The sequence below is a fragment of the Prionailurus bengalensis genome, chromosome E1 (assembly GCF_016509475.1).
Source record: "Prionailurus bengalensis isolate Pbe53 chromosome E1, Fcat_Pben_1.1_paternal_pri, whole genome shotgun sequence".
Classification (NCBI taxonomy): Eukaryota; Metazoa; Chordata; class Mammalia; order Carnivora; family Felidae; genus Prionailurus; species Prionailurus bengalensis.
Window position 1 is genome coordinate 55,886,768 of NC_057347.1, and position 27,417 is coordinate 55,914,184.

Here is a 27,417-nt window from a genome sequence, read left to right on the forward strand (position 1 = left end):
CGGTGCCCTGCCACCATAATATGTTAATTCCCTTCATAAAGGACAGCGGGAACACTACACAATACAAGTGATCCACTCCAACTATTGCTGGGTCTACAAATAAAGGACATGAGTAATTTTATTAAGTTTAAAATCTAAAGTCTACCCCATCAGTGGCCCATTGCTGATGCTTAAAAGTATACACGGCAGGGCGGGTAAACCATGTCTCCAAAATGTGAATGCACCAACTCTTGTACCCGGAAATTCCATAGGTAAGATTTTCTCTGCGGACTCTTACAAAGGGCTGCCGGGATATATATACAGAGTCTGCAGCATTGTTTATGAAAACAGATTATCAGTGGGGGGCTGATCTAGTTAGGGGACACACTCATACAGGAGAATACTAAGAATCCGTTAGAAGAAAATAGGGACCATTTCCATTTCCAGCCCAAATGAAGCGACAGGAACTGGATTTACCCTCCCGTCTGTAATAACCAAAAATCAAAAACCAAAAGCAACAACAGTGAAATAGACACGCTGGATACCAGCTAGTGAAGGCTGCCAACCCCGGAAACATGGGCAGGCCAACTACGTGAGCTCTACTGCCTTAAGAGAGTTTCCAGGCTACAGTGCCAGGAGAGGGACTCCCCGAGTTGAGGAGAGAGAGTTGAGCCTTCAGGGAGACTGAGGCCACAAGGGCTCACAGAACAGAGTATCAGAAAGAAGGGACATGCACCTAGAGAGGACTCCGGAGCTCTGCAGAGGGCCCCCTTTGGGTATCCAGCACAGAAATGATCAGCATGACTATGTGAGGAAGCTACCCAAGGTTGGGAAGGGAGCCATCTGCAAGGCTGGAGGGAACCGTGCCCAGACTCTCCTGGGGTTGGGAACGGTGCCGGTTTCTATCAGCCAGTTTGGAAAAAACTCCTAATTCGGGGGAGAGTGCTCAGAAAGGTGTTGCCTCAGAAGTGGAGAATAAGTGGCTGTATGCCAAACACTGCTACGAACCCCCTAAGAAAAGAACCCCAAGACATATACAGAAAAAGAAACAAGGGAATGAAAACAGCGCACGAGAATACATTTATGTAACACCAAAGAGACGCAATTGAAGAATGGTGGAAAGGAAAAGACCTAAGATATATGGAAAACACATAGCAAATGGAAGACGTAAATCTATTTTATCAGTAATTAAACACCCCATCCAGGAGGCGCCTGGATGGTTGGTTAGGTGTCTGACTCTTGATTTTTGGCTCAGGTCATGATCTCACAGTTCATAAGATTGGGCCCTGCGTTGGACTCCATGCTGATGGTGCAGAGCCTGCTTGGGATTCTCTCTCTCTCTCTCTCTCTCTCTCTCTCTCAAAAATAAACATAAAAAGAAAAAAAAAACTGATCACCATGTGCAGCTTTTTCTTTCTGCCTTTGGAGGCACATGAGACCTTGTCCACAGACTAGGCAGCCATGGCCAGGGAGGACACAGCAGCAAGCACCAGCATGTGTGTCCTGGGCAGGGGTGGTGCCGGCCCAGTACGTGTTCACCTTAAAGAGGAATGTGAGGCAGAGGTCCAAGATCACTGAGATGCCTGTATCCAAGCCCTGCATCTCTGGATGATGCATATTGTCTATGCTGTTGTTCTAGGACAAGTTTAAGGACAGAACTCGGAGTGCCTTTAAGGACAACTAACCAAGAAATAACTAATAAAAAAATCTGCTGTGTATGTGAAAATGAGGTCAGAATTCCAAAAAAGTTCAGGTCGTATCAGGAGCCTTATAAGAGAAGAAATGATCTGTGGTCTTATCAAAGAAGGACCCTGCCTTCAGGTAATAATAGACTCCGATAGGACTCTAAGTGGGTTTTCCTAGTTCCTAAAAAGGGAAAAGATGCTCACCAAGTCATAATATCATTGACAATTATCAGCTGGTGACAAACGGAGGTCCAGAAAAGTTACTTCAACAAAAAGGAAAAGATTATGCTACAAAAATTGATCCTGTTCCTACCATAGAAGAGAAGTACCCCTAATATGGTTGAATGGAACCCTAAATCACAGGGTTTCCTTATTGAACAAGCTCTACCAAGAGCTAAACTGAAAGAAAGAGAAATTGTGGCAGAATCTGATGTATGTTCAAGGAAGGATACAAGAATTTGATAGTCTTTGATAAGCTCCAACGACACAGTCTCCCTGTGTTCAAATTTCAGCTGGGTGCTGATGATGTACTGCAGGAAGTTACCCATCAGGCTGGCGTTTATCACCCAAATGTCAGAATCATGACCGACTTCATGGATTTTGATGAAAATGGGGTGTTCGAAGGACTTAAAGGAGAACCAATTCATGAATTTAACAAACATGGTGCCTTGAACAACACAGAACATTTTGATCAACTACAAGACAGTAACAACATAATTCTGGGAGACTCCCAAGGAGGCTTGAGGATGGCAGATGGTAAACAGCCAATGCTGAACACATTCTGGAAACTGGATTTCAAAATGACAGGGTGGGTGAACTCTTAGAAAAGTACGTGCACTCTTATGATATTCCTTTAGTAAAAGATGAATCATTGCACATAGCCAACACTGTCTTACAGAAGATTCTATAAACAAGCATTCTTCAAGAAGACCTCTTTCCTCTGGAGGCAACTGATACAAGAACTGCTTGTCCATTCATCTTGCTACAAAACTCTCATTTACAATATATTCTTGCCCTTGAAGGTTTCCTTTGCACTACTCAAGTATCTTCAGACACACTGAATCTATCGACTGGAAGTTCCTTTCTCTTCACCTCGCTCAATACACTCCTCACCATATTTTTTGTCAGATTAAAGAAACAAATGAACCTCAAAGCAAACTTTGAAAAGTAACGCCCAACTTATCCAAAAATTAATTTTGTAGTTCATGTTATCACAAAGTTTTTGAAGACTTTCTTTTTTACACTGGCCAGGTTGGTAGAAGTTAAAACAGAAGTTTTATGAAATGGTGAAATAATGTGTATGATTCTAAGTATTGTTCTTTTTATAATTTGGGTGAATTATGCTGATGCTACATATCATCCTGAAATTGTGTTATGTGTGATTATTTTGTTTTAGGAACATATTTATCAGAAATGATTGGCACTTGGTGTTGAAAAACTCTGGGTGCCCACATGTCACTGATCTTCACAAAATGTTCTATAGCGGAGGTGCCTGGGTGGCTCAGTCAGTTAAGGGTCTGACTTTGGATTTTGGCTCAGGTCATGATCTCAGGGTTGTGAGATTCAGCCCCTTGTGGGGCTCTGCACTGGGTGTGGAGCCTGCTTAAGATTCTCTCTCTCCCTCTACCCCTCCCCCCTCACTTGCACTCTGTCTAAAAAAATAAATAAAATTTAAAAACCCAAAATGTTCTATAATGAAGCACTGATAATACACATGAAATGAAAAGCAAAAACAAAAAACCAAAACTGATTCATGATCCAATTATATGCTGTCTGTAAGAGACATATATTAGAGTCAAAGAAACAAACAAGTAGAAAGTAAAAAGATAGAAAACAATAAACCATGCAAATACTAATCAAAAGAGAACTGGAGGGATGCCTGGCTGGCTCAGTCAGTGAAGCATGCAACTCTTAATCTTAGGGTTGTGAGTTTGAGCCCCATACTGGGTGTAGAAATTACTCCCCCCACCCCCAAAAGAAAAGAACAGAAGAGAGCTGGAGTGACTGTACTAATATCAGACAACATTGTTAATAGAGACAAAGAAAGACATTTTATACTGACACAAGAGTCAATTCATTAGGAAGACATAATAATTTTTAAAAAATATATGAACTGAGCAACAGAGCTCTAACATACATAAAAAACCGGACAGGATTAAAGGGAGAAATAAACAATTCAACAATAATAGTTGCAGACTTCAATACCCCACTTTCTTTTTTTTTTTTTTTAATTGTTTACTGTTGATTTTTGAGAGAGAGAAAGAGTGCCAAGTGGAGGAGGGACAGAGAAAGAGGGAGACACAGAATCTGAAGCAGGCTCCAGGCTCTGAGCTGTCAGCACAGAGCCAGACATGGGGCTCAAACTTATGAACCATGAGATATGCTGGGTGGGACACTTAACCGTTGACTGAGCCACCCAGGCGCCCTGATACCCCACTTTCAATAGGGATAGAACCAATAGGTAGAAGATCAACCAGGAAACAGAAGACTTGAACAGCACCATAGACCAACTGGACCAGCAAATATCTGTACAACACTTCACATAACAAGATCTGAATAAACATTTTCCACAATAGACCACATGTTAGGAGGCCACTAGAATGCAAACAAAACACAAAACACAGGAAAAAATAAAGATGTTTTCAGTCGTATAAATACAAGCTGAAATCCATCAGCAGCAGACTCACACTATAAGAAATGTTAAATGGAACCCATCAGGCAGACAGAAAACGATACCAGATGGAAACCTGGATCTACACAAAGGGACAAAAGCACTGGAAATGGAAACTACATGGATGAATCTATAAGACGGTTTTCTTATGACTCAAATCTCTTTGAAAGATAATTGACTGAACAAAATAAGAACAATGTATTGCAGGGTTTATAACACATGTGGAAGTAAAATGCAAGACAACAATAGCACAAAGCATGAGCTGGCAAACAATGGCCACGGGCCAAATCCAGCCCATCATCTGTTTTGTTAATGATAGTTTATTGGGACACAGGCACACTGATTCATTTATGTATTGTTTATGGTTATTTTCACATAATAACAAGAGTTGAGCAATTGTGACAAAGACTATATGATCCACAAAACCTAAAATATTTACTTGCCTCCTCTAGAAAAGGTTTGCTGACCCCAGAAATAAAAGCCCCTGGAAATATGCCATTGTAAAGTCCTTATACTATGTGAAAGTGGACTGTGATTAAGCTAAAGAGGTATAAATCTATAAACCCTAAAGCAACCACTAAAATAACAAAGACTTGGAGTGCCTGGGTGGCTTAGTCAGTTGAGTGTCTGACTTAGGCTCAGGTCATGATCTCACAGTTCGTGAGCTGCTGTCAGCGCAGAGCCTGCCTGGGATCCTCTGTCCCTCTCTGTCTCTCTGCCCCTCCCCCCACATGCTCTCAAAAAAATAAGTAAAACATTAAAAAAATAACATAAAATAACAAAGACTTATAGCTAATAAGCCAATAAAAGAGGTTACAAACAAAAACATTCAAATAATACAAAAGAAGAAGACAAAGAGGGAAAAAGGAACAAAAAGCAGATGGAACAATAGAACACTAATAGCAGGATGATAACTGAACCCTAATTATATCAATAATCACACTAAATGTAAATGATCTAAACAGCCGGATTAAAAAGCAGAGATTGTCGGATTGGTTAAAAAAGCAAGACCAACTCCATGTCACTCATAAGAAAAAAACTTCATATAGAGAGACACAAATAGGTTAAAAAAAAAAGAATGGGAGAAAGTACACCACACTCACACATGTATAAGAAAAAAAAAAAGCTGGAATCACAGTATTAATATCAGACGAGGTAGATTTCAGAAACAAAAATATTACTAGGGATAAAAAGGTGATTTCTTCATATAAGGAGATCAATTCATGAAGAGAGCATAACAATCCTAAATATTTGTGCACCTAATAACAGAGCTTCAAAATATGTGACACAAAACCTGACAGAACTACTACAAGGAGATATGGATAAACCCACAATTATAGTCAGATATTTCACTACCCTTCCCGCAGTAATTGACAAGTAGGCAGAAAGTCAACCAGGACACTGTCTTCATTTTCTGGAGCTGTTACAACAAACAGACTGGGTGCCTTGAACAACAGAAATTTGTTGTCTCACAGCTCTGGAGGCGAGGAGGTTGAGATCCAGGTGTGGCAGGGGTGGTGCCTTCTGAAGCTGTGAGGGAGAATCTGTTCCATGCTTTCTTCTAGCCTCTGGTGGCCTCAGGCATTCATTGGTGGCTATCTTCTCCCAACCATCTCCGGACAATCATCTCTCTATATGTGTCTCTTTCTGTCCAAGTTTCCCCCTTTTATACAGACTCACTTATATTGGATTATGGCCCACCTTAATGACCTCATCTTAACTTGATCTTCTGCAAAGACTCCATTTCCAAATAAGGTCACATTTACATTGCAGGGTTAGGACTTCAATACCTTTTGGAGGGGTGGGGGTGGGGGGACACAAAGTTTAACCCACCAGATACAGTAAACTTGAACAAAACTATAACCCATGTGACTTGACTGACATTTATAGGATACTTGCCCCAAGGATAGCAGAAGACACATTATTCTCAAGTGCACACAAGCATTTACCAAGAGAGACCATGCTCTGGGCCATAAAATATACATCTAACAATCGAAAAGGATCCAGGTTGTACACATTATATTTTTTGACCACAATGGAATTAGAAATCAGTGACAGAAAGATCCCTGGAAAATCCCCAAATATTTAGAAACAAAATAAGACTGCTAAATAGATCATAGATAAAAGAAGAAATCAAAAGGGATATAGAAAGTATCTTGAACTGTATACTAGAATTTGTGGGCTGCTGCTAGAGCAGTACTTAGGGACATATTTATATAGCACTAAATGCCAATACTGAAATAGAAAAAAGTCTCAGCTTGCACTTCAAGGAACTAGCAAAAGAAGAGCAGATTAAACCCAGAACAAGCAGAAGAAAGGAAATGTTAAAGGTCTGAGCAGAAAGCAGCAAACAACAAAGAAAATCAATAAAATGAAAACACAAGCTATTTGGGTAAAGCAATGTGATTGATAAACCTCTAGACACACTGATGAGGAATAAGAGAAGACATCAATTACCAAATCAGGAATGTCATCAAGGAAATGCAAATTAAAACAATACCACTACACAACTATGAATATGGCCAAAATCTGGAACACTGACAACAGCAAATGCTGGCAAGGATACGGAGCAACAGAACTTTCCGTTCGTTGTTGGTAGGAATGCAAAATGGCACAGCCACTGTGGAAGACAGTTGGCGGTTTCTTACAAAACTGAACATATTCTTTCTATATCCCAGCAATCACGGTGCTTGGTATTTACCCAAAGGAGTTGAAAACTTATGTCCACACAAAAACCTGCACACAGATGCTTACAGCAATCTTATTTATATGTCCACACAAAAACCTGCACACAGATGCTTACAGCAATCTTATTTATAATTGCCAAAACTTGGAAGCAACCAAGATGCCCTTCAAGTAGGTGAATGGATAAACAAATTGTGGTCTAGCCAGATAATGGAGTATTATACAGCGCTAAAAAGAAATGAGCTATATCAAGTCGTGAAACGACATGGAGGAAACTTGGGGCGCTTGGGTGGCTCAGTGGATTGAGTGTCCGACTCTTGATTTCGGCTCAGGTCATGATCCCAGGGTTGTGGGATTGAGCCCTGCGTTGGGCTCCATGGTGAGTGTGGAACCTGCTTAAGATTCTGTCTGCCTCCCTCTGCCCCTCCCCTGCTCATGCTCTGTCTCTCTCTCTCTCTCTCTCTCTCTCTCTCTCAAAAACAAGTAAACATTAAAAACAACAACAACAAAAAAACTATGGACTTTGAGTGACATTATGAGTCCATGTAGGTTCACCAGTTGTAACAAATGTACGCTCTGTTGGGGGATGTTAGTGGGGGAGGCTATGCAGGTAGGTGTGGGCAGAAGGCAGATGGGAAATCTTTATACCTTCTTCTCAATTTCTTTTCTTTCTTTCTTTCTTTCTTTCTTTCTTTCTTTCTTTCTTTCTTTCTTTCTTTCTTTCTTTCTTTCTTTCTTTCTTTCCTTCCTTCCTTCCTTCCTTCCTTCCTTCCTTCCTTCCTTCCTTCCTTTCTTTCTTGAGCAGGCTCCACACCTAATGTGAGGTTTGAATTCACAATCCCGTGATGAAGAGTCACATGTTCCACTGGTGGAGTCAGCCAGGAGCCCTTATGCCTTCCACCCAATTTTGCCGTGAACCTAAAACTCTACAAAGACAAAGTCTAGGGGTGCCTGGGTGGCTCAGTCGGTTAAGCATCCGACTTCAGCTCAGGTCATGATCTCCTAGTCCGTGAGTTCGAGCCCTGTGTCAGACTCTGTGCTGAGAGCTCAGAGCCTGGAGCCTGCTTCAGATCCTGTGTCTCCCTCTCTCTCTGCCCCTCCCCTGTTCATGCTCTCTGTCTCAAAAATAAATAAAAACATTAAAAATTTAAAAAAAAAATAAAAAGATAAAGTCTGTGTTTTTAAGTCAATTTTTAAACGTGGGGGGAAAAACATGCCGTTCCATAAGTCCCACTACCCTCTTTCAGGCACATCTAATCCTGACCAGAGGCTGTGTGGTGATCCCCATGACTATCATTTTTTAGTCAGGATCCAAGTTCCCGTGATTATAATCTTTATTTTTTTCTCCTTGATTTTTTCCTTTAAGCAATCTCTACACCCATTGTGGGGCTCGAACTCACAACCCCAAGATCTAAGAACGGCATGCTCTACGGACCAAGCCAGCCAGGGGCCTCCACCACCGCCCCCTCCCCCCACCCCTCAGTGATAATCTTAAATGTCCTTCACAACTTGCTCCACATCGGTTGAGCAGCATCCGTAAAGCTGCAAAAACGCACAGCTCTCGGTAGGGGACGCTGGCCAGGGTGAGGCTGGCACCACCCAGTGTTAGTGTGTCCTCCTTGGACCCTGGGAGACCTTCAAATCTTTGCGAAACAATTTCCTACTATTCGAATCACCTACAAGATCCCAGGAAGCACGAAAGATTTACAACGTCGTAGGGCCTCACCTTGGCAGAGCGCAATACTTCCCTCTGAGGTCAGGAGCCTCACTGGTGACACTTGATGGCCCACCTGCAGTCCTAGCTCGGGAACTACTCGGTGAGGCCCCAAACCATTTAACAAAAACACCGGTTCAACGACCTGGACTCGTTTTCTCCTGCCGTCTCACAAATTGCCACAGACATAGACACCGAAAACGACACGAGTTTAGAGTTGGTTATCTCACTGTTTCCATGGGTCATGAGTCTGGACATGTTTTATCTGTGTTCTCCATCAGGGCCCTCGGCCTGCAATCTAGGCCAAGCTGCGGCCTTATCTCAGGCTCAGCATTGTTGCCAGAACTCAGCTCCTCGTGCCCGGCTGTAGCTCTTAGCTCCTAGAGGCCACTCTCGATCCCAGCCACTCGGCCCCCTCCACAGGGGCCAGACTCGGGTTTCACTTGCTTGAGAAGGGTTCACCTGATTAGGTCAGGGCCACCCAATCCCTCCTGAGATTAACTCAAAGTCAGTGTATTAGCAGCCTAATTATGGGAGAGGTACCAAATCATATCCACAGGTTCTGCCCACACCCGAGGGGATTATACAGGTGTGCGCAGCAGAGGGCAGGAGTCTTGGCAACCATTTTAGGGTTCTGCCTGTCACCTAGAGAGGCCGACTGGAGTTAAAATCAATCACTGCAAACAACAACAAACAAAAGAGGAAGGGAGGGAGGAAAGGAAAGGAAAGGAAAGGAAAGGAAAGGAAAGGAAAGGAAAGGAAAGGAAAGGAAAGGAAAGGAAAGGAAAGGAAAGGAAAGGAAAGGAAAGGAAAGGAAAGGAAAGGAAAGGAAAGGAAAGGAAAGGAAAGGAAAGGAAAGGAAAGGAAAGGAAAGGAAAGGAAAGAGGGAGGAGAAAATTGCATGCAAAGATTTTGAAGGCAAATCTTAAAAGACACCCAATGTATTAATGTATTGCTCGTGTCAGAAAACCATTCCAGAACCAATTGCTGTGGACTTTGTGTCCGTCCAGGTTGCTGCCTGACATTCGGAAACAATATTGGAAAAGTTCAGCTAAACCTACAAGACTTAGACAATCATTCATGAACTGCCCTCAAGAGGAAGAAGGGGACTGTATTAACCTGTGCCTGATGGCTGCCATTACAAACTACCCCACAACTTAGTGGCTTCAGAGAGCACAGATTTCTTATCGTACAGGTCGGAAGGGCAGAATTCCAAAGCTAGTTTCACTGGGCTGGGGTCAAGGTGACTGGCAGGTGCTGACTGTGCAGGCTCTCGCCTTCTCCAGCTTCTTAGACTTGCTGGCATTCCTTGGCTTGTGCCTGCATGGCTCCAATCTCTGCTTCTGTGGCCACATTTCCTTCCCCTCCTCGGTAGTAGAATCTTCTGCCTCCCTCTCATCAGGACCTTTGTGATCACACCACTGGGCCCACCCAGATGATCCAGAATAAGCCCCCATCTCAAAATCCTTAACTGCTTCACATCCACCAGGTCCCTTTTCCCACGTAAATCAATGCTATTCAGCTTGCCACAGTGCCTAAAACTAAAGCTACAGTTTGCAATCCTGGAAAAATGGATATAATCCTGGAAAAATGGTGGGGGGATGGAATGGGGTTTTCGAAAAGTTGGTCGTTTTGGTTTTGGGGGCGCCTGGGTGGCTCAGTTGGTTGGGCGACTAACTTCGGCTCAGGTCATGATCTCGCGGTTTGTGAGTTCGAGCCCCGCGTCGGGCTCTGTGCTGACAGCTCAGAGCCTGGAGCCTGCTTCAGATTCTGTGCCTCCCCCTCTCTCTCTGCCCCTCCCCTGCTCTCACGCTCTGTGTCAATAATAAATAAACGTTAAAAAAATCATTAAAAAAAAGAGAAAAGTTGGTCGTTTTTGTTACTGGCATCAGATGAGACCCACATCATAGCTGAGGATCACGGGAATTGAAAATAACGGGTGCCAGGCCTGACCTCCTGACATGAACCGTGCTTCAGACTCCTCTCCTAGATCTCTAAACAACAAACTGTAACTACTCATCCCCCCCTCGAGCTGGGAAAATCTGGAAAACAGCCATCTGTTTGCTCTGTCCCTTACACCCTGCGCCAAGTTCAAGGATCTTGGAGGCAGAGATGCCAGGTGCTCTATGTTAAGACCACTTATCAACTCTCGCCTTCCAAGATAGTCAATACCATAGGACTTTCCTACCAAAGCGTATCTCGTGCCGGCTCTCCTCACTTCAGCAAGCCTAAGGTGGTGTCGTTTATGATGGACCATCAATTTACGTACTGGTAGAAAAAGGAAAATGCTGCCAATCAATTACAAAATACAAAGACACAAGCTGATTTCAGAGACGCTAAAATGTGAAGGGGCAGGGGGATGTACATCTTGGAATCAATGGGTCTATTTTGAGTCAAAATACATTTCTTTTAAGCCCCTCCTTCCCTGTTAGCCTGTTAGGTTGTGATCTGAACGAGGAGGATGGAAGATGAACTCATCTCTACACGGGATTCATCTAGCGCTCCCTCCTGGACTGGGGCTTTCGGTCCTCCCTGCCTTAAATGAGATCTGCACCCCCAATCCACAGAACCTACCTACTATGTCCATGACGCCGAGACATTACGACATTTTAATTCCAGTTTCCCCGGGGATGTGCCATTTTGCCCAGGTAGATGAGAGCAGGGTCAGTCTTGTGAAGCCCTTCCTCACGATCGCTCCACTGTTCTTTGGGTCCTGAAGCAGAAGATATCTAAATGCTGATCACAACTTCACAGTTGTACTGGAATACAAGTTTTAATTTTTGCTTTCTACTCTGTTTAGAGGCCACAACGCTTTGAAGAGAAAATGCCCTTTATCTCGGACATGCTATTTCTGCAAGAGAACGTCTGTGCCCAAGGTCCGTGGGCCTGGTAAAATGGTTGCTGAAAAATTCTTCCATTGTTAAATGCCCGTCACAAAGGGATCTAGCTGGAAATTCAGATTCAACACTGTGATGACAGGAAAGTGAGGAAGCTTTTTCCTCCCTTAACGAAAGTTTTGATTGGTGGGCTAGGGTAGGCTCTTCTTGGTTCTGACCCCTAGTAGTAGGACAGGAGGAGGGAAGAAGGAGATGCAGCAGAAGCAACATCATCATTCTTGGGTATATGTGAGAATTAAGGCCACCCACCCAATCAAAGGAGGGAGGCAGAGACTCTGAGCACAGTGAGGCGAGGTGTTGATCACCAAACCTTAATCAACGTCCTTGCAAGAGTGGGCATCTGACCCACGGGCACACTCTGGGCAGTTACAGCAGACAATTTACCTCCTAGCACGCAAGTCCCTCCCCTGGTTCCTCATTGGCTGAGTGCTACAGAGGTAAGTCCCTCCCCTGATTCCTCACTGGCTGAGTACTATGGAAGTTACAGCCTTACCCGAAAGTCGCCTATGCCCATGTAAGGCAAAAAGTAGTCTGACCGGAACAAATGTACATTCTTTGAGGTGACGCAGAGACTTCAGTTTTTTGGCGCATGCTCATTGCAAAGCCCACAAAAATAAGGCCTCGAAGAGACGGGAAGGGGGGGTGGGGAGAACCAGGAAGCGACGTGTCTAAAGGTTTGGGACTCCATTATGGCTGGGGGGGGGGGGGTTCATACACGTTCCAATAGATTGTAAACCTACTGTTAGCACAGCTTTTATCTGGTATTTCTGAAAACGAATCATCTCCCTTACTTCTTACGGTATACAAAGTTGTAAAGAACACCCTGTTGCCCATCAGAATACGCCTTTGGCTGGCACTGGGCTGTGTCCCCACGTATATTCAACTCCTGGGACGGGCACCTTCCTCCTCAGTTCTGAGCTCCCATAACTGTAGCTGCTACGTGTGTGCTTGCAGCCTTCCTCCTCCAGATCAAAACACAACTCCTTTCCCATGTCTGGCGTTCCAGATATGATATTGACTCCTCTGTGCTGATCACCCCTGTACTCACCGTCCCAGTGTGTCCTGACCCCCTACTTAGGATACAGGCAGATGCTGTGCCTCGGCATCGCCTCAGAGCTACCGCCCATCGGCCAAAACACATAGTTGATCTTAACGATGCTGAGTTTTGGGGCGCCTGGGTAGCTCAGTCAGTTAAGCATCCAACTCTTGATTTTGGCTCAGGTCATGATCTCGCAGCTCATGGGTTTAAGCCCTGCATCGGACTCTGCGCTGATAGCATGGAGGCTGCTTGGGATTCTTTCTCCCTCTCTGCTTGCTCTCTCTTTAAAAAAACTTAAAAAAAAAACCACGCTGATTTTTGAAATCCTAATTTCATAAAGGGTCCCACCAACAGTGCAAGAAAGATGGGGCTCCGGCATGTCTGTCGTGTTTTCTCAGCCTGACACAGGGACGCTCTCCACGCGTTCATTTTGGTCTGTGCAGCAGGTGGACTCGTCATTACCAGAACTTGTTCTCTTGCGTTCGCAAAGATGTTTTCATGTTTATAATTTATCCTCATTTGCTCCTGGGGTTGTTCACAATTACGAGCAACTGTCAAAACACACACACTTTCTTACCTCCGAAGAAGCGAAAATGTCTAAAGGAGCTTATATTGTGCTTAGTTATAGGTCTGGCAGGTGTCTCCTATGGCACCTTGAAAAAATGCGTAGTTCACTTAAAACAGGATACTGGTACGTGCACAAAACCTTTGGCTTAAAACACACACACACACACACACACACACACACACACACACAGCAAAAGCAGAGGCAACCTTTTTCTAGGCCATTCCTTTCGTTTGCAAGGTCCTCTTCCAACTCCTCTGAAGATGCACCCCCATTCAAAAAGCACCCACGTAAGAGTGAACGTACCCCAGATGGCCACTTGGTGGCGCCAAAAGGTCCATTGTCTCCCGGGTTTGTGTGAGTAGTGGGGTGCGGGGAGAGGGTGGTCCTTTCTGAGTAATCCAGAGGCACAAAGCCAGGAGAAGGGGAATGTCCAGACCAAAAGGGCAACTGATCCTCGTCCTTGAGGGCCATTTGAGAATACCCATTTTATTCAGGTGGAGACAGGGTGGGGATCTAAAAACGATTTGGTTATCCTGTGCACTGCCTTAGGACGGGCAGACGATTGCATGCACCCATGTGTCAAAGTCATCAGCACAGGGCCCCCTAAAGACGTTTTATTTCCAAGGTTGGTCATCTTTGTCCACTAAGAGTGAAGGGACTCGGGCATCTCAGAACAGACTGTAAAGGAACTTTGAAAGCTACAAAAGCAAATCAAAACTATACTCAGGTACCATTTTCCATCCAACTGGGGAAAAAACGGGTACTGGAAGACAGGGCTGGTGGGAACTCAAGAAACAAGTTCTCTCCCACATTGTTGGTGGGGGGTTAAACTGGAAGCATTTCCGCAGAGGGCTGTTTGGCAAAAATTAGCCAAATCACAAACCCACATTCCATTTCTGGGAATCTGCCTAGAGGGTATGTTCGCATGTGTGAAGGTCACATTGGAGCGTGGTTTGTTACAAGATAGGAAAAAAACCACATAAAACACCCATAATAGGAAACACGAAATTATGAACATCCACGTAACGGAATATTGTGCAGTAGTAAAAAGGGAGAGAGGTTCAGGGGAGCCCCACCCGAGACCATGGCCCAGGTCCCCCCCTCCCCCCATTTGTTCACCGCTTGTGAGGCCCTCCAGCCATCAGTAATTGCTTGCTCTAGCTCCTCCCAGGTGACCATGGTGACTTCTTCTCCAACAGGCATCAAACTCAGCTTCCGGCCCACTAGATCCTGACAGTAATCGACAACAAGAAGACAGAAAGACAGACAGACAGACAGACAGACAGACACACACCCCTAGTTTAGTCCCTGAAAGCTTCAGGAACAGAACTGAGCTAACAGAACCCTAGCCCTAGCCCTGAGGACAAGTCACTGTCCTTCATGTGACCAGTGAGTCTTGGGCAGCCAGTTTCCTGTCCCATGAGGGCTCCTTGTGGGACACCCGGACAGGGATGGGAAGGATTTCCCCTCAATCCAGGGGCGGTGCCCAGAGGGCAGAGGGCATCATCGAACCCCAGAGGGACACAGACCTCTGGGGTGGGAGTCCAGACATCTTCCCCTGCTGCCTCCTTGAGGGCCCTTTGTCACAGAGCTTGCCCACATTACCAGGAATTTGTCCCGTTCTCTGATTATCTTCTCTAGTTCATCCATCCGTTGGAAGGCTTTCTGGAAGAAGAGTTCAGAGACTGAGGATCAAAACAGCTCCTCCTGTACCCCCCACCCCACACACACACAAGGGAGAAGAAGAAAGGAGGTGTGCTGATCTAGGAGGGGAGGAGGGTAGAGATAGGGCTGGTTAAGTCAAGGCTCTTCTTTTCCTTTCCAGCCAACTAGAGGAAGGGAAGTGTGTGTGTGTGTGGGGGGGGGGACACTGGAGGAGGGACTGGGGGACAGCGGGTCAAGAGCAAATGCTAGCACAGGAATGGAGCCTTGGGTCCCGGGATTCATTTCATCCTACCCACCAAGGAAACATCCCAGCCCTGCTGACTGAGGCTGATTAAGCCTCTCAAGGACAAAAATCATCAGGCACTTCCAGGGTGTCTGAACGTCTGTGTGGTTGAAAGAGAAAAGCACCCCAAAAGAGCCAAGACAAATTGCTAAAACTTAAGTTGCTCCATATGACTTCCGCAAACCTCCAGAATGTAGGAATCTCAAGGTAAAACAAGCCTTTAGTCTAAAAACAAAAACAAAAAACACAACACCCTGCCCCCAACCCCCAACACTACATTTCAAAAAGAAAAGCTTCCCAGAGTGAAAATGAGTCCCGCTGGGCGCTCAAGGCCTGGGACCCGAGGTAGAATGTGGTCACTGGCTCCCACCGTCTTCTTTGAGCTGCTCTGCGCACCGCCCCCCCTCCCCCAGCCTCGGCGGGAGAGGGGGAGGGGGGTGCTTCTTCCTAATTGCCCCAACTCCTCCTTCCAGCTCCGAGCCCCTGGGTGGCCTCCTGAGGGCCTGAAATAAGAGCACTGCCTCGTGCTTCCGGTCCCTACAGTGCGTCTGAAAGTTCCACTTCCTTCTCCAAGGAAACCGAGACCGAAGTGCAGGAGCCGATGCCCGCGGCAGCTGTGTGACCACGGCGCTCTCTCCATCTCGGGCCCTCCTCTAGGACGGAGATTGGGCTTTCACCCACCATCTTACTTTATTCTTGTTTAAAGGAAATTGGCTCAAAGAATATTCTGAGAGGTTGTCAGCTCCCCGCCCCCCCGCCATGCCCCACACTGGGCCCGCTCAGGATCCTTAGGTGTCTGAGAACTGGTGGTGGAGCGGCGAGGAAAAGCGCCACGTGGGAAAGGGCGACTCATCCGCGAGGTGGGGGTCCCCACCTCCCTCACCAGGGGACCTCACCTCGGAATGCTCCTGCGCCTTCTCCTTGGCTTCTTTCAAGGCCTTCACATCTTCTGCGACATCGTGCAGCAGCACCGTGGCCTGCAAGGTCGAGAAGGGCCGCTCGGTGGTCTGGCGCCCCCACCGCGCCCGCGCCTCGCTGCTGGGGACCCCTCCGCTTGGGGAGAGGCCTGTTGGCCACCCGCGCTCACCTTGGTGACGCTGGCCCGCTCGCCGTCCTGCTCGCCGTCCTTCCCGATTTTCATCGACCCTCTTCGAGCCCTGTCCGGCAGCAGCACGGCCATCTCCTCCTCCAGCCAGTCCTGGGAGTCCACGGGCAGCCGGCCCACGGGATAAGGAAGGTGCTGCACGTGGCTCATGATGCCCTGCACCTGGCTTGTGACGGCCTTGAGCTGCTTGCTGAGGTCCTTCACCTGGCTCTCCAGCGCCGGCGGCCTGGCCGAGCTGCTGCGCGGCTTCTCTTTGGGCACAGCCAGCTGCGGGGCGCTGAGCACGGTCCGCGGGAGCTCCGAGGAGCGACTCGACTCGGGCGACGGCGACTGGAAGTTGATGCGCACCTCCTGCAGGTTGAGGCTCCGGAGCATGGCCACGATGAGCGTGTGCAGGGCCGTGAAGTTGACGGCGCCCACCTCCGGGGTGCCGATGGCCAGGTCGGCCAGCTCCCGGAGGGAGACCGTGGCGGTCGCCGTCGCGGGCGGCATCGTGAGCCTTCTCAGCGGGGGTCCGCGCCCGCCACGTCCCCCTCACTGCCCGCCGCGCCCCTGGCGCTCCCCGGAGCACGAGTCACCGTCTGCAGCGCTCGGAAGACCGAGAGGAAGGGCCCGGCCGCCAGGCTTCCCACTCTTTGCTCCCAGGGACGGGCGCCCGCCTCCCCGGCGGGGTCCGGACGCCACCTGCCCTCCGCAGTCCGGTCTCCGCTCTCCCGTCTCCCAGCTCCCCGAGCTCGAGCCCTGGGCCGCCCTCCCCTCTAGCAGGGTCGCGGCCGGTGGACGTTTGGAACGGGAGGGACCGCCCCGTTCGCTGTCCGGTTGTGCACGCACGCACGCCGCGCACGCAGGGTTCTGCCAATGAACAGGCCCCGCCGAGCGCCTTGCGGGACCTCCCCGTACACGAAGCCACCCGCAAACTCGCAAGGGGAGCCCATTCTAGTGGGGTCCGGGGAAGCCTTGGTCATATCCCCGGCACACCACTAACTGTTATCAGTGAATGCTCCTAAAGGGGCTTCGGGGCTGTGCCAAGGCATCGCTATCGGGAGCACAGCATTTGGGGGAGGGGGAGGCCTCCTAAGGCTCGCCTAGATTGGAGCCGTCCCTTAACCGCCCCATTCGTTCACTCAGCCACTGGGAACAAAGATTTAAGGGACACCATGTGTGTCCTTAGCTTGTTCCATTATTCAGGGCAGTGGCACATGTCTCAGGGGTGCAGTCCTGAGACCTTGGCCTCTTGGAGACAGTTCCCATCTCACTGTGCTTCAGCAGAAAGGAGGGGCACTTGGGAGAGACCACTCACTACCCAGGCAGCTCTGACCAGCCACCACATGGCAGGCCTTTACCGTGCCACCCTGGCCTAGTTCATCTCAAAAACGACTCATCTGGTCAAATGCCAGCATTTCAGCTCATTACGAGGCAGGATTAGACAGGACTAGAGGAATTTGGTGCTCTTGGCAACTGGGGCTCGACTTCCCCATATCAGAGTCTTCCAGAAAACAGAAAAACTCAATGTTTAGTATATTCAGGAAGGGAAAACCTGTGTATCTGTACTATTTGAACTACTTTTCAAATCCAGATTTTTAGTCTGAGCTGGTAAAATTTAATTGAAACCCTTCATGCACGCCCCCCACCCCCCAGCCCAAGTGTTCCCTGGGAGAGAGGTGAAACATCAGCCTATAACCTGCAGGAAGGTTAACACCCAAACATTCTTCTTCATCGTCATAGTCCTAGCACCTGACACCCCGTAGGCCTTCACACGGTTGCTCATACTGTGAAAAGAACAAATTCTTGGGGCGCCTGGGTGGCTCAGTTGGTTAAGCAACTGACTTCTGCTCAGGATGTGGTCTCACAGCTCATGGGTTTGAGCCCCACATCAGGCTCTGTGCTGACAGCTCAGAGTCTGGAGCCTGCTTCGAATTCTGTTTCCCTCTCTCTCTGCCCCTCCCCACTTATAGTCTGTCTCTCTCGAAAGTAAACATTAAAAAATTTGGGGACGCCTGGTGGCTCAGTTGGTTAAGCGTCCAACTTTGGCTCAGGTCGTGATCTCCTGGTTCGTAAGTTGGAGCCCCGCATTGGGCTCTGTGCTGACACACAGCTCAGAGCCTGGAGCCTGCTTCAGATTCTGTGTCTCCCCCTCTCTGCCCCTCGCCCACTCACGCTCTCTCTCTCCAAAATAAACATTAAAAAAAAATAATAAAAAGAACAAATTCTTTTGTGTACACTTGAGGCCAGATCACAAAGTTCAAGCCTTGCGATAGAGCATCCGCTGTCCTGGAGGGAGTAAACGTGGGCTTCTCAATTCTAAGTTGGGTGATTTCCAGAAGGATGTTACCCCTTGCTCCTCCTACCACTACATTCGCTCCGGCCAGAGCATCAGCTCCCCGGGGCCTCATGGTTTCATTTCAGATCCCTGAGACTTGGCATCATGCCAGTCACGTATCAGGACCCACTAAATGGCAGTGGAAAGGGCGTATATGAATATATTCTAATTCTAATCTGAGGAAATATATTCTACTGAATGCTTCTGCTAAGTAAGCACATATAAACACAGGAAAGTGAACATTCACTGGACACATAAATGGAATTTGGGAATTGAAAAGGACCTCCCTTAGCTGTTGGATCCAAACCTCCCTTTTTCCAACTGATGACAGAGGCCCAGAAAGGACTAGTCATCTGCCCGACATTATGAATAAGAACTGGTTTCCTGAGTAATCGTCTACGGTTCCTCCTCCACCATTTCACTATCTGATAATTAAGTTCTTGCTCAAAATTCCCCTACGTGGGACTCTCAACAGAAGGCGACATGTGTGCTGGAAAGAGCTAATGTGCTCAAAGTCTTGACTGTGGTTAGGGAATCTTTCAAGTCATTAGGAAAAGGGATAAAAATGTCAGGGAAACGTCCCTGCAGGGCAATACAATCGTACACGAAGCAAATTATCTTACTGTCTCATAGGAACAGAACCAACAAGCAATTCCAGCTCGCTGCCCAAAAGACACTGCCCCTTCCTGCTACATTCAGTCCTGCCCTGGATTAGACGGAAGGTTTAAAAGGTCTACCTGACATGTGTGGTATAACTAGAATTGTAATTTTATTATTTTTTTAAATGTTTATTTTGAGAGAGAGAGAGAGAGAGAGAGAGAGAGAGAGAGAGAGAGAGAATGCACGCACAGGGGAAGGACAGAGAGAGAGAGAGAATCCCAAGCAGACTCTGTGTTGTCAGCGCAGAGCCCAACGTGGAGCTCGATCTCACAAACCAGGAGATCATGACCTGAGCCAAAATCGAGTCGGACGCTTAACCGCCTGAGCCACCCAGGCGCCCTGTGGCCAGGTAAGTTTAAATGCTGCGGAGAAAGGTCCAATGCAGCCCTAGGTAATGCAATACAGGTGTCACCTATCACCCATGAAAAAGCATGGCGAGTTCTATTTTTTTTTTTTTTTAACTTAGATTTTTAAATCTACTATTCCGACAAGGATTGGATTCCGTTGCTTAGGAAGGGGATGGAACCTGCAGGCGGAGACTCACGTCTAGGGCTCGAGACCAGCTGTGGACCTGGAACGCCTTTTATTTTGTACCCGCTGTCTCCTGCACAGCCTGGACAGAAGTCAGTCACCGTGAAGGCAGGAGAGTGGGCGGCTCTGCGAGGCAGTGAACAGACCAGCAAGAGCACAAATACTTTTATTTGCAGTTGAAGAGCAACGCAGGTATCCAGAGACGGGATGCTACTCTCTAATCGGATCTCCTTGCTAGGGGTCGTGCCACACACGCTTCGTTGTTCAGCGGCCGGAGGCCCAGCAGCCTCTCAGAAAGAGGGTTTTCTACGAAAGGCTTCTGTGAGGTCGGATGGGGAGAGGACAACTAGAATGGAAGACAGTGCCGGGCACTCGGCTCCCCTAACCAAGCTCCACACCGACACACGCAGCTCCCCGCGGTGCCGACCGCCGGTTACGGAGTTAAGACCTTACCTGCCTTTAACTCCTTTTCCATTTCGGTAAGATTCGGAGCTGCTTTTCAGGAAAGCGTAACTTGTGTTTAAGGAACAGGATGAGGATGGCAGACGTTAAGGCCATTTATCCATGAGCTCTGTCCTCCCCTTGACCAGCTCAATGCCTCCTACCTCCCGAACTTGGCAAGACAGACTACATGGCTCCAGGCTGTCTGCAGTCCTCCCCTGGAAGGAAACACGGGGATGGAAGTCGACGGCACCGCTTTCCCCACGTTTTCCGCAGGAGCCCCGCAGTCCAGGCGACCGTGGCAGCTAGTCATCCACAGTGATGTTGCGGAAAAGGTAGGCCATGGATTCTCCGTTGTGGATTCTCCGAATCGCTTCAGAAAGGATCAGACTGATATCCACGGTCTTTATCTTGGGACACTGCAGCTTCTGCACCTCGTGAGGGACGGTATTTGTCACCACCACCTAGTCATCGCAGCAACGGGGGAGATAAACACTGTTACTGATGTGCGTGCCCCGACGTGGTCACGCAGAAAAGTTGAGCCAGCCGCCTCCCCGAGCTCCAAACTACAAGACCTCATTCCGCTGAGTATAGTTTTTACAAAGCAAACTCAACCGACATTACACAAGAAAAAGGTGAGAGTCCAGAACAGAAGATTGTGAATGTCACGGTCTGCTTACGCAGGAATGACAGGGCCCGGCGCCTTGCTGAACCTTCCTGTGGTCAGGGAAGAATTCGATGCTTCGGAGAAATGCCACCAGAGTACCAAATTACACCGCAATACAAACTACATGAAGTACATAAAGCAAAGCTTTATGCCAACAGACACATGTTCCCAACTACACATCTGGCCCAACAAACGGCCGGCCGGCAAGGCCACTACCTCACAGGCCCTCCAGGGAGCAGCTCGGCAGTATTGATGGAGCCACCTTACTATTCACAGAAAAGAGAGAAGCCAGTTTGGACGCAGGCTCAGTGTGCCAAGAAGCCCCTTAAGAGCAGACGCACCTCGTCAATGGAGGACTCCTCGATCAGGCGGGGGGCCTCCGCAGACAGGATGCCGTGAGTGGCCATGACATAGATCTTGTAAGCGCCTCTCTCTTTCAGGATCTCCGCAGCAGCGACGAAACTTTCCACGTCATCGATTATGTCATCCTGAGAAGAGAGCAGACTTAGCAGTAAGGAGCCACCCTCTGTCTCTCTGGACACACGCCTCTCTGCTCTTCTCTGCGCTCGGTTTCAGAGGATTTCCAACTGGAGATCAGAGCTGTCTGCCGGGGCCCCAGACTGAACATCCCGCAGTGGCAACAGAAGCGTGTGGACGGTGCTTCGTGTGGCTGTCAGTACTCAGAGTCACATGTGACACGTACAGCTAGACGTCGGGACACATTTCTGTGTCCCGTTTACTTGTTTTCTTTTTTTTTTTTTTTTTTTTCAAGAAAAAGTGAAATGCCAGAACACAGAAATAAAGTGAGCCATTGTAATCAGGCCCAGCAACGGCATTTAGAGCTGGGAGCAAATCGGACGTGCTAACGTACAAAGAACAAGGCACTTGTTCTCATTTGTAAAAATGGAAGAGCTCATCTTTAGTTCATCTCGTGGCCCTAAAGCTGAAAGTTGAGTCCCAGACCCCTGAAGACAAAGGTTATTCATGGGGCTGAATTCTCTTACGGGAGTTCCTGTGTTCTTTTCACATCTGTAGGTTGTAATGATCCCTGTTCAACTAGATAAACATTTCTACTTGTCCTAAGGGAGTGTGGATGAGAAAGGACAGACGAATCCATTTAATAACTCTGTCATCCTCACTAGAAACATACTCCCAGAGTGGACAACCTACTAAGAGGCAGCAGTGTCCTCCCTGCACACGAAGGACAACACATGACCACGACCATACCACGATGATTGCGATGCGCCCGCCAACATCTCCGACTACAGTTATCGGTGGCTTCTCTTTGGCCATCATCACTAGCAAGACAAAACAAATCACAAGTCAGTCACGTGTCACTAAATAAGTATAATCGCAACCGCATTCCCTGGAAGTGGTGGAAAAAAACCCATTTAAAAAAAAAAAAAAAAAAAAAAAGAAAAGAGGAAATTCTCATAAATGAACCTAGGGTCTCTGAAACAGACTGTCTAGAGCAGTGCTGTCCAGGAGAAACAGGGGAGCCATATGTAATTTTATGTAAAATTTTATGTAAAAAGAGGGGTGCCTGGCTGGCTCAGTTGGTGGAGCACAAGACTCAAGGTTGTGGGTTCGAGCCCCTTGTTGGGTATAGAGATTACTTAAAATCCTTTTTTTTTTTTTTTAATGTTTGTGTGTGTGTGTGAAAGGGGGTGGGGAGGGGCAGAGAGAGAGGGAGACACTGAATCCGAAGCAGGTTCCAGGCTCTGAGCTGTCAGCAAAGAGCCTGACACGGGACTTGAACCCACAGACTGTGAGATCATGACCTGAGCCGAAGGTGGACGCCTAACCGACTGGGTGGCTCAGAGATTACTTAAAATCTTCAGGGGCGCCTGAGTGGCTCAGCCAGGTTAAGTGTCTGACTCCGGAGGTCATGATCTCACAGTTCATGGATCCAAGCCCCACATCCAAGTGTCCAACTTCGTGCTGACAATGCAGAGCCTGCTTGGGATTCTCTCTCTTTGCCTCTCCCTGACTTGTGCTTTCTCTTGCTCTCAAAATAAATAAACTTTAAATAAAATCTTTAAAAAATAATAAAATCTTTTTTTTTAAGATTACCATTGACTACGTTTTTTTAAATGTTTATTTTTTTTTAATTTTTTTTTAACGTTTATTAATTTTTGAGACAGAGAGAGACAGAGCGTGAACAGGGGAGGGGCAGAGAGAGAGGGAGACACAGAATCTGAAACAGGCTCCAGGCTCTGAGCTGTCAGCCCAGAGCCCGATGTGGGGCTTGAACCCACGGACCGTGAGATCATGACCTGAGCCGAAGTCGGACGCTTAACCGACTGAGCCACCCAGGCGCCCCTAAATGTTTATTATTTTTTTTTAATTTTTTTAACGTTTATTTATTTTTGAGACTGAGAGAGACAGAGCACGAATGGGGGAGGGGCAGAGAGAGAGGGAGACACAGAATCGGAAGCAGGCTCCAGGCTCTGAGCCATCAGCCCAGAGCCCGACGCGGGGCTCGAACTCACGGACCGTGAGATGGTGACCTGAGCTGAAGTCGGACGCTTAACCGACTGAGCCACCCAGGCGCCCTTAAATGTTTATTTTTTAAAATTTATTCTTTTAAAGTTTATTTATTATTGAGAGAGACAGAGAGCGAGCACAAGCAGGGGAGGGACAGAGAGAAGAGGGGACAGAGGATCCGAGGCAGGCTCCGTGCTGACAGCAGAGAGCCCGATGTAGGGCTTGAACCCACGAACCATCAGATCATGACCTGAGCCAAGGTCAGCTGCTTAACCGACTGAGCCACCCAGACACCCCAAAATGTTCATTTATTTTTGAGAGAGAGCACAAGCAGGGGAGGAGCAGAGACAGAGGGAGACAGGATCTGAAGCAAGTTCTACACTGACAGCACAGAGCCCGAGGTGGGGCTCAAACTACTGAGCCGTGAGATCGTGACCTGAGCTGAAATCAAGAGTCAGACGTTCAACCCGCTGAGCCACCCAGGTGCCCCTAAAATAAAATCTTAAAAAAAGAAAAGAAAAGTAAAAATAATAGATTTTAGGGGCACCTGGGTGGCGCAGTCGGTTAAGCGTCAGACTTCAGCCAGGTCACGATCTTGCGGCCCGTGAGTTCGAGCCCCACGTCAGGCTCTGGGCTGACGGCTCGAAGCCTGGAGCCTGTTTCCGATTCTGTGTCTCCCTCTCTCTCTCTGACCCTCCCCCGTTCATGCTCTGTCTCTCTCTGTCCCAAAAATAAATAAATGTTGAAAAAAAAATTTTTTTTTAAATAAAATTAATAGATTTTATTTTACCCAGTATATCCAAGATATTATCATTTCAATATGTAACAGATATGCAATAAATAAATAAATAAATAAATAAATAAATAAATAAATAAGGGATGTTTTGCTTTTTTTTTTATACTAAGTCTTTGATATTTGGTGTGCAGTGTCCATAAATAGCACTGGCCATGTTTCAAGAGCTTAAGAGCTACACGTCACCAACAGCCACTAAGAAGTCTTCAGACAGCACAGGTCTAAGGACAGAGCGAAAGAGCGAGGAAGATCTTATCGACAGGAGAAGCCACGCTGTGATGCCACGCAAGCCAGAAATATCTGACTCTAGCTGAGACTGATACAGAAATGTAAACTCAATCCCACTCTGTAGAAAACGAAACTGGTAAAGGTGCCAGATAAGAGAGCCAGCTTTGCTTCACTGTCTTCCAAAGTGACTTTATTTGGACAATGTAACCTTATTATCAGATTATTATCAGATAACTGGCCTATTGACATCATCAGTTTCCTGAAAATTAGGAACTTGAGGACAATACCCATGACTCCATCATCTCTTCCTGATTTGACTGGTCCTTAAAGGAGAGGCTTCTTATCTCACTGGACAATTTACACGTGGGAAGGCCCATCAGTATACAAACCTAACTATGGGGTAGAAAAGGGAAACAAGAATTCACCCTCAAAAGAAAGTGAGCAAACAGAAGAAAGAAAAAACAAATTTCAGAAGAACAGGCTAAGTAGTCTACTTTTTAAAGCCTTTCGTTATTCTGAAATATTAAACCAGGAGGGGGAGAGGGACACAAGAATAAAACTCAAGGTAGTCCTATAGGTTAGTAATTATCAGCAAACAGTCCATTTTAATGGATTCCTCTCTACAGGTACGGCGACCCTCAAAGAACAGGCGTGCCTCTCTACCTACCAGCAATCGGCCAAGCCGAAATCCAGCACTATTTTACTGGCCAATTTCAACCAACATTTCCTGATTTCCCATCCCAGAAACGAGGGCAATTTTTTTGAATCCGGGCAGTTAAAAAGGCTCTGCATATACATAGCACCTAAAAGAGGGAGAAAATAAGCCACCGACATTAGGAAAGGCTTCCCTAAGCTCTGTCTTTAAATTAGACCACGTGAGTAGGTGGTTGTGTTGGCCTACCCACTTCTTAGAGAGATGTGGTCCCTGTTCTTGACCATCTTCCTCTGTGAAAAAAGAATTGCAAGCCAGTGTCCCTCACCCAAGGCCAATACAAACTCAGCTCAAGTTTGATGCAGAAAACATGTCACAGTACTCCTGTTTACTTTTCTGTAATTCTGCTTCTCCCAAAAAACTTCTATCCGTTTGAAAACCAGGCATGGCTATAGGATGGAGGCTTAAAAGGCTTTTTTTTCTTTTGAAAAGCAAACATCCCTCCTGGTAGGCTCATTCCCTGCTCTTAACTGGGTTTGAGATCCGGATAAAACTGAACATATGATATGGTCGCTACCAAAAAACAGAGACTTTAGTATAGAGTCAAGGGAAATGAACAGCACCTCACAAACCCAAATTTCCTAACAGCTTGCCCCAAAAATAAAACACTGAAAATTCAAAATTTTCAGTAAAAATTTTCAGACATTTTCTGTATGTACTGAAGTTTAAGGGTAAAAGATGCTAAAACTACCGTTTAAGATTCTGTTCTCTTGCCTCATTTTCTCCAACAAAACCCAATCTGTTTAAGGATAAGATGAACTGCAGGGTACCTGGGTAGTTCAGTTAAGTCCAACTCTTGATTTAGGCCTTGGTCAGGATCTCACGGTTCGTGGGGTCGGACCCCGCGTCGGGCTCTGCGCTGACAGCATGGAGCCTACTTGGGATTCTCTTTCTCTCTCTGTCCCTCCCTGGCTCATGCTGTCTCTCTCTCTCTCTCTGTCTCTCTCTCTCAAAGTAAATAAACATTTTTTTTAAAGTATTAAAATTTATTTTATTTTATTTTTTTAATTTTTTTTTCAACGTTTTTTATTTATTTTTGGGACAGAGAGAGACAGAGCATGAACGGGGGAGGGGCAGAGAGAGAGGGAGACACAGAATCGGAAACAGGCCCCAGGCTCTGAGCCATCAGCCCAGAGCCTGACGCGGGGCTCGAACTCACGGACCGCGAGATCGTGACCTGAGCTGAAGTCGGACGCTTAACCGACTGCGCCACCCAGGCGCCCCTTAAAATTTTTTTTAAAGAATAAAATGAATTGTGCACCATCACTTGTGGCCAGAAATCACTATTAAAACTGTATCAACTCACTGCAGTGAAAATGTCAATTTATCAAATGACCTCAATACGAAGAAAGTAGGAAATTATCTTTTGCTTTTATTTTATTTTATTTTTTTCTTTTTATTTATTTTTTTTTTTTTAATTTTTTTTTTGTTTGTTTTTTCAACGTTTATTTTTTATTTTTGGGACAGAGAGAGACAAAGCATGAACGGGGGAGGGGCAGAGAGAGAGGGAGACACAGAATCGGAAACAGGCTCCAGGCTCTGAGCCATCAGCCCAGAGCCTGACGCGGGGCTCGAACTCATGGTCCGTGAGATCGTGACCTGGCTGAAGTCGGCCGCTTAACCGACTGTGCCACCCAGGCGCCCCTATCTTTTGCTTTTAAAATTAGCATTTTGCAAGCCACGTTTATAACCATCCTTAAATTTCACATACTCTTTTACTCTTTCCCCAGAGTCAATTAACCAAAACTTCCTCTCTTGAAATATAGAGCAAGAAAGAACCAAGAGGAATTACTCATTCCTTATGCAGTTTGATCTTGTTCTATTTTTAGTTCAATGGAAGGTCAAACTTTATCAACAGACTGACAGTAAAAAGAGATCTAAGAAATAAAGGTCTCCAGTAGAACCAGAACTGAGGTTATTTTCAAGCTCACGACTCCGTCCACACGCAAACAAGTCAAAACTTACATTTAATTGAGGCGCATGTCTGTTTTCACTTTAGTGGTGAAAACCACATCTTCACTTGTAAAATTAACAACCCAGGAAAACCAAGCCAGAAAAGGAGACGTTCTCTCCTTTTTGTGATCCAAACTCTTTAATTTTCACCAGTGTGGCAAACACAGAGCCGTCTTTCGCAGAACCACTGGCCTACAATCCTTTCAAGTTCATTAGATGCCCTTGCCATCAGGACGGATTCAACTCTACCTTATAAAACAGAAAAATTTATACGACTTCACTTGTTTTTTAAAGTTTATTTTTGAGAGAGAGAGAGAGAGAGAGAGAGAAACAG

At 46.7% G+C, this 27,417-nt stretch overlaps 2 protein-coding genes and 1 pseudogene across 3 annotated transcripts in view; 1 reads left to right on the forward strand and 2 right to left on the reverse strand.

Moving 5' to 3' along the window:
• QRICH2 (glutamine rich 2) overlaps window positions 1-18,143 on the reverse strand; it is a 33,896-nt gene extending 15,753 nt beyond the window's left edge. The window contains exons 1-4 of the mRNA XM_043585639.1: window positions 16,274-18,143; window positions 16,083-16,163; window positions 14,844-14,903; window positions 14,358-14,468 (exon numbers count right to left, since the gene is read on the reverse strand). Coding sequence (XP_043441574.1) covers window positions 14,358-14,468; window positions 14,844-14,903; window positions 16,083-16,163; window positions 16,274-16,783 — 762 coding nt within the window. The 5' untranslated portion in view covers window positions 16,784-18,143. The remainder of the gene's footprint in view (window positions 1-14,357; window positions 14,469-14,843; window positions 14,904-16,082; window positions 16,164-16,273) is intronic.
• LOC122486114 lies at window positions 1,324-3,038 on the forward strand (annotated as a pseudogene).
• A 1,809-nt stretch (window positions 18,144-19,952) lies between the features above and the next one.
• PRPSAP1 (phosphoribosyl pyrophosphate synthetase associated protein 1) overlaps window positions 19,953-27,417 on the reverse strand; it is a 29,304-nt gene continuing 21,839 nt past the window's right edge. For both annotated transcript variants that reach the window (XM_043585641.1, XM_043585642.1), the window contains 3 exons: window positions 22,138-22,208; window positions 21,252-21,398; window positions 19,953-20,707 (listed from right to left, as the gene is read on the reverse strand). In XM_043585641.1, the coding sequence (XP_043441576.1) occupies window positions 20,549-20,707; window positions 21,252-21,398; window positions 22,138-22,208 (377 nt within the window). In that variant the 3' untranslated portion in view covers window positions 19,953-20,548. The remainder of the gene's footprint in view (window positions 20,708-21,251; window positions 21,399-22,137; window positions 22,209-27,417) is intronic.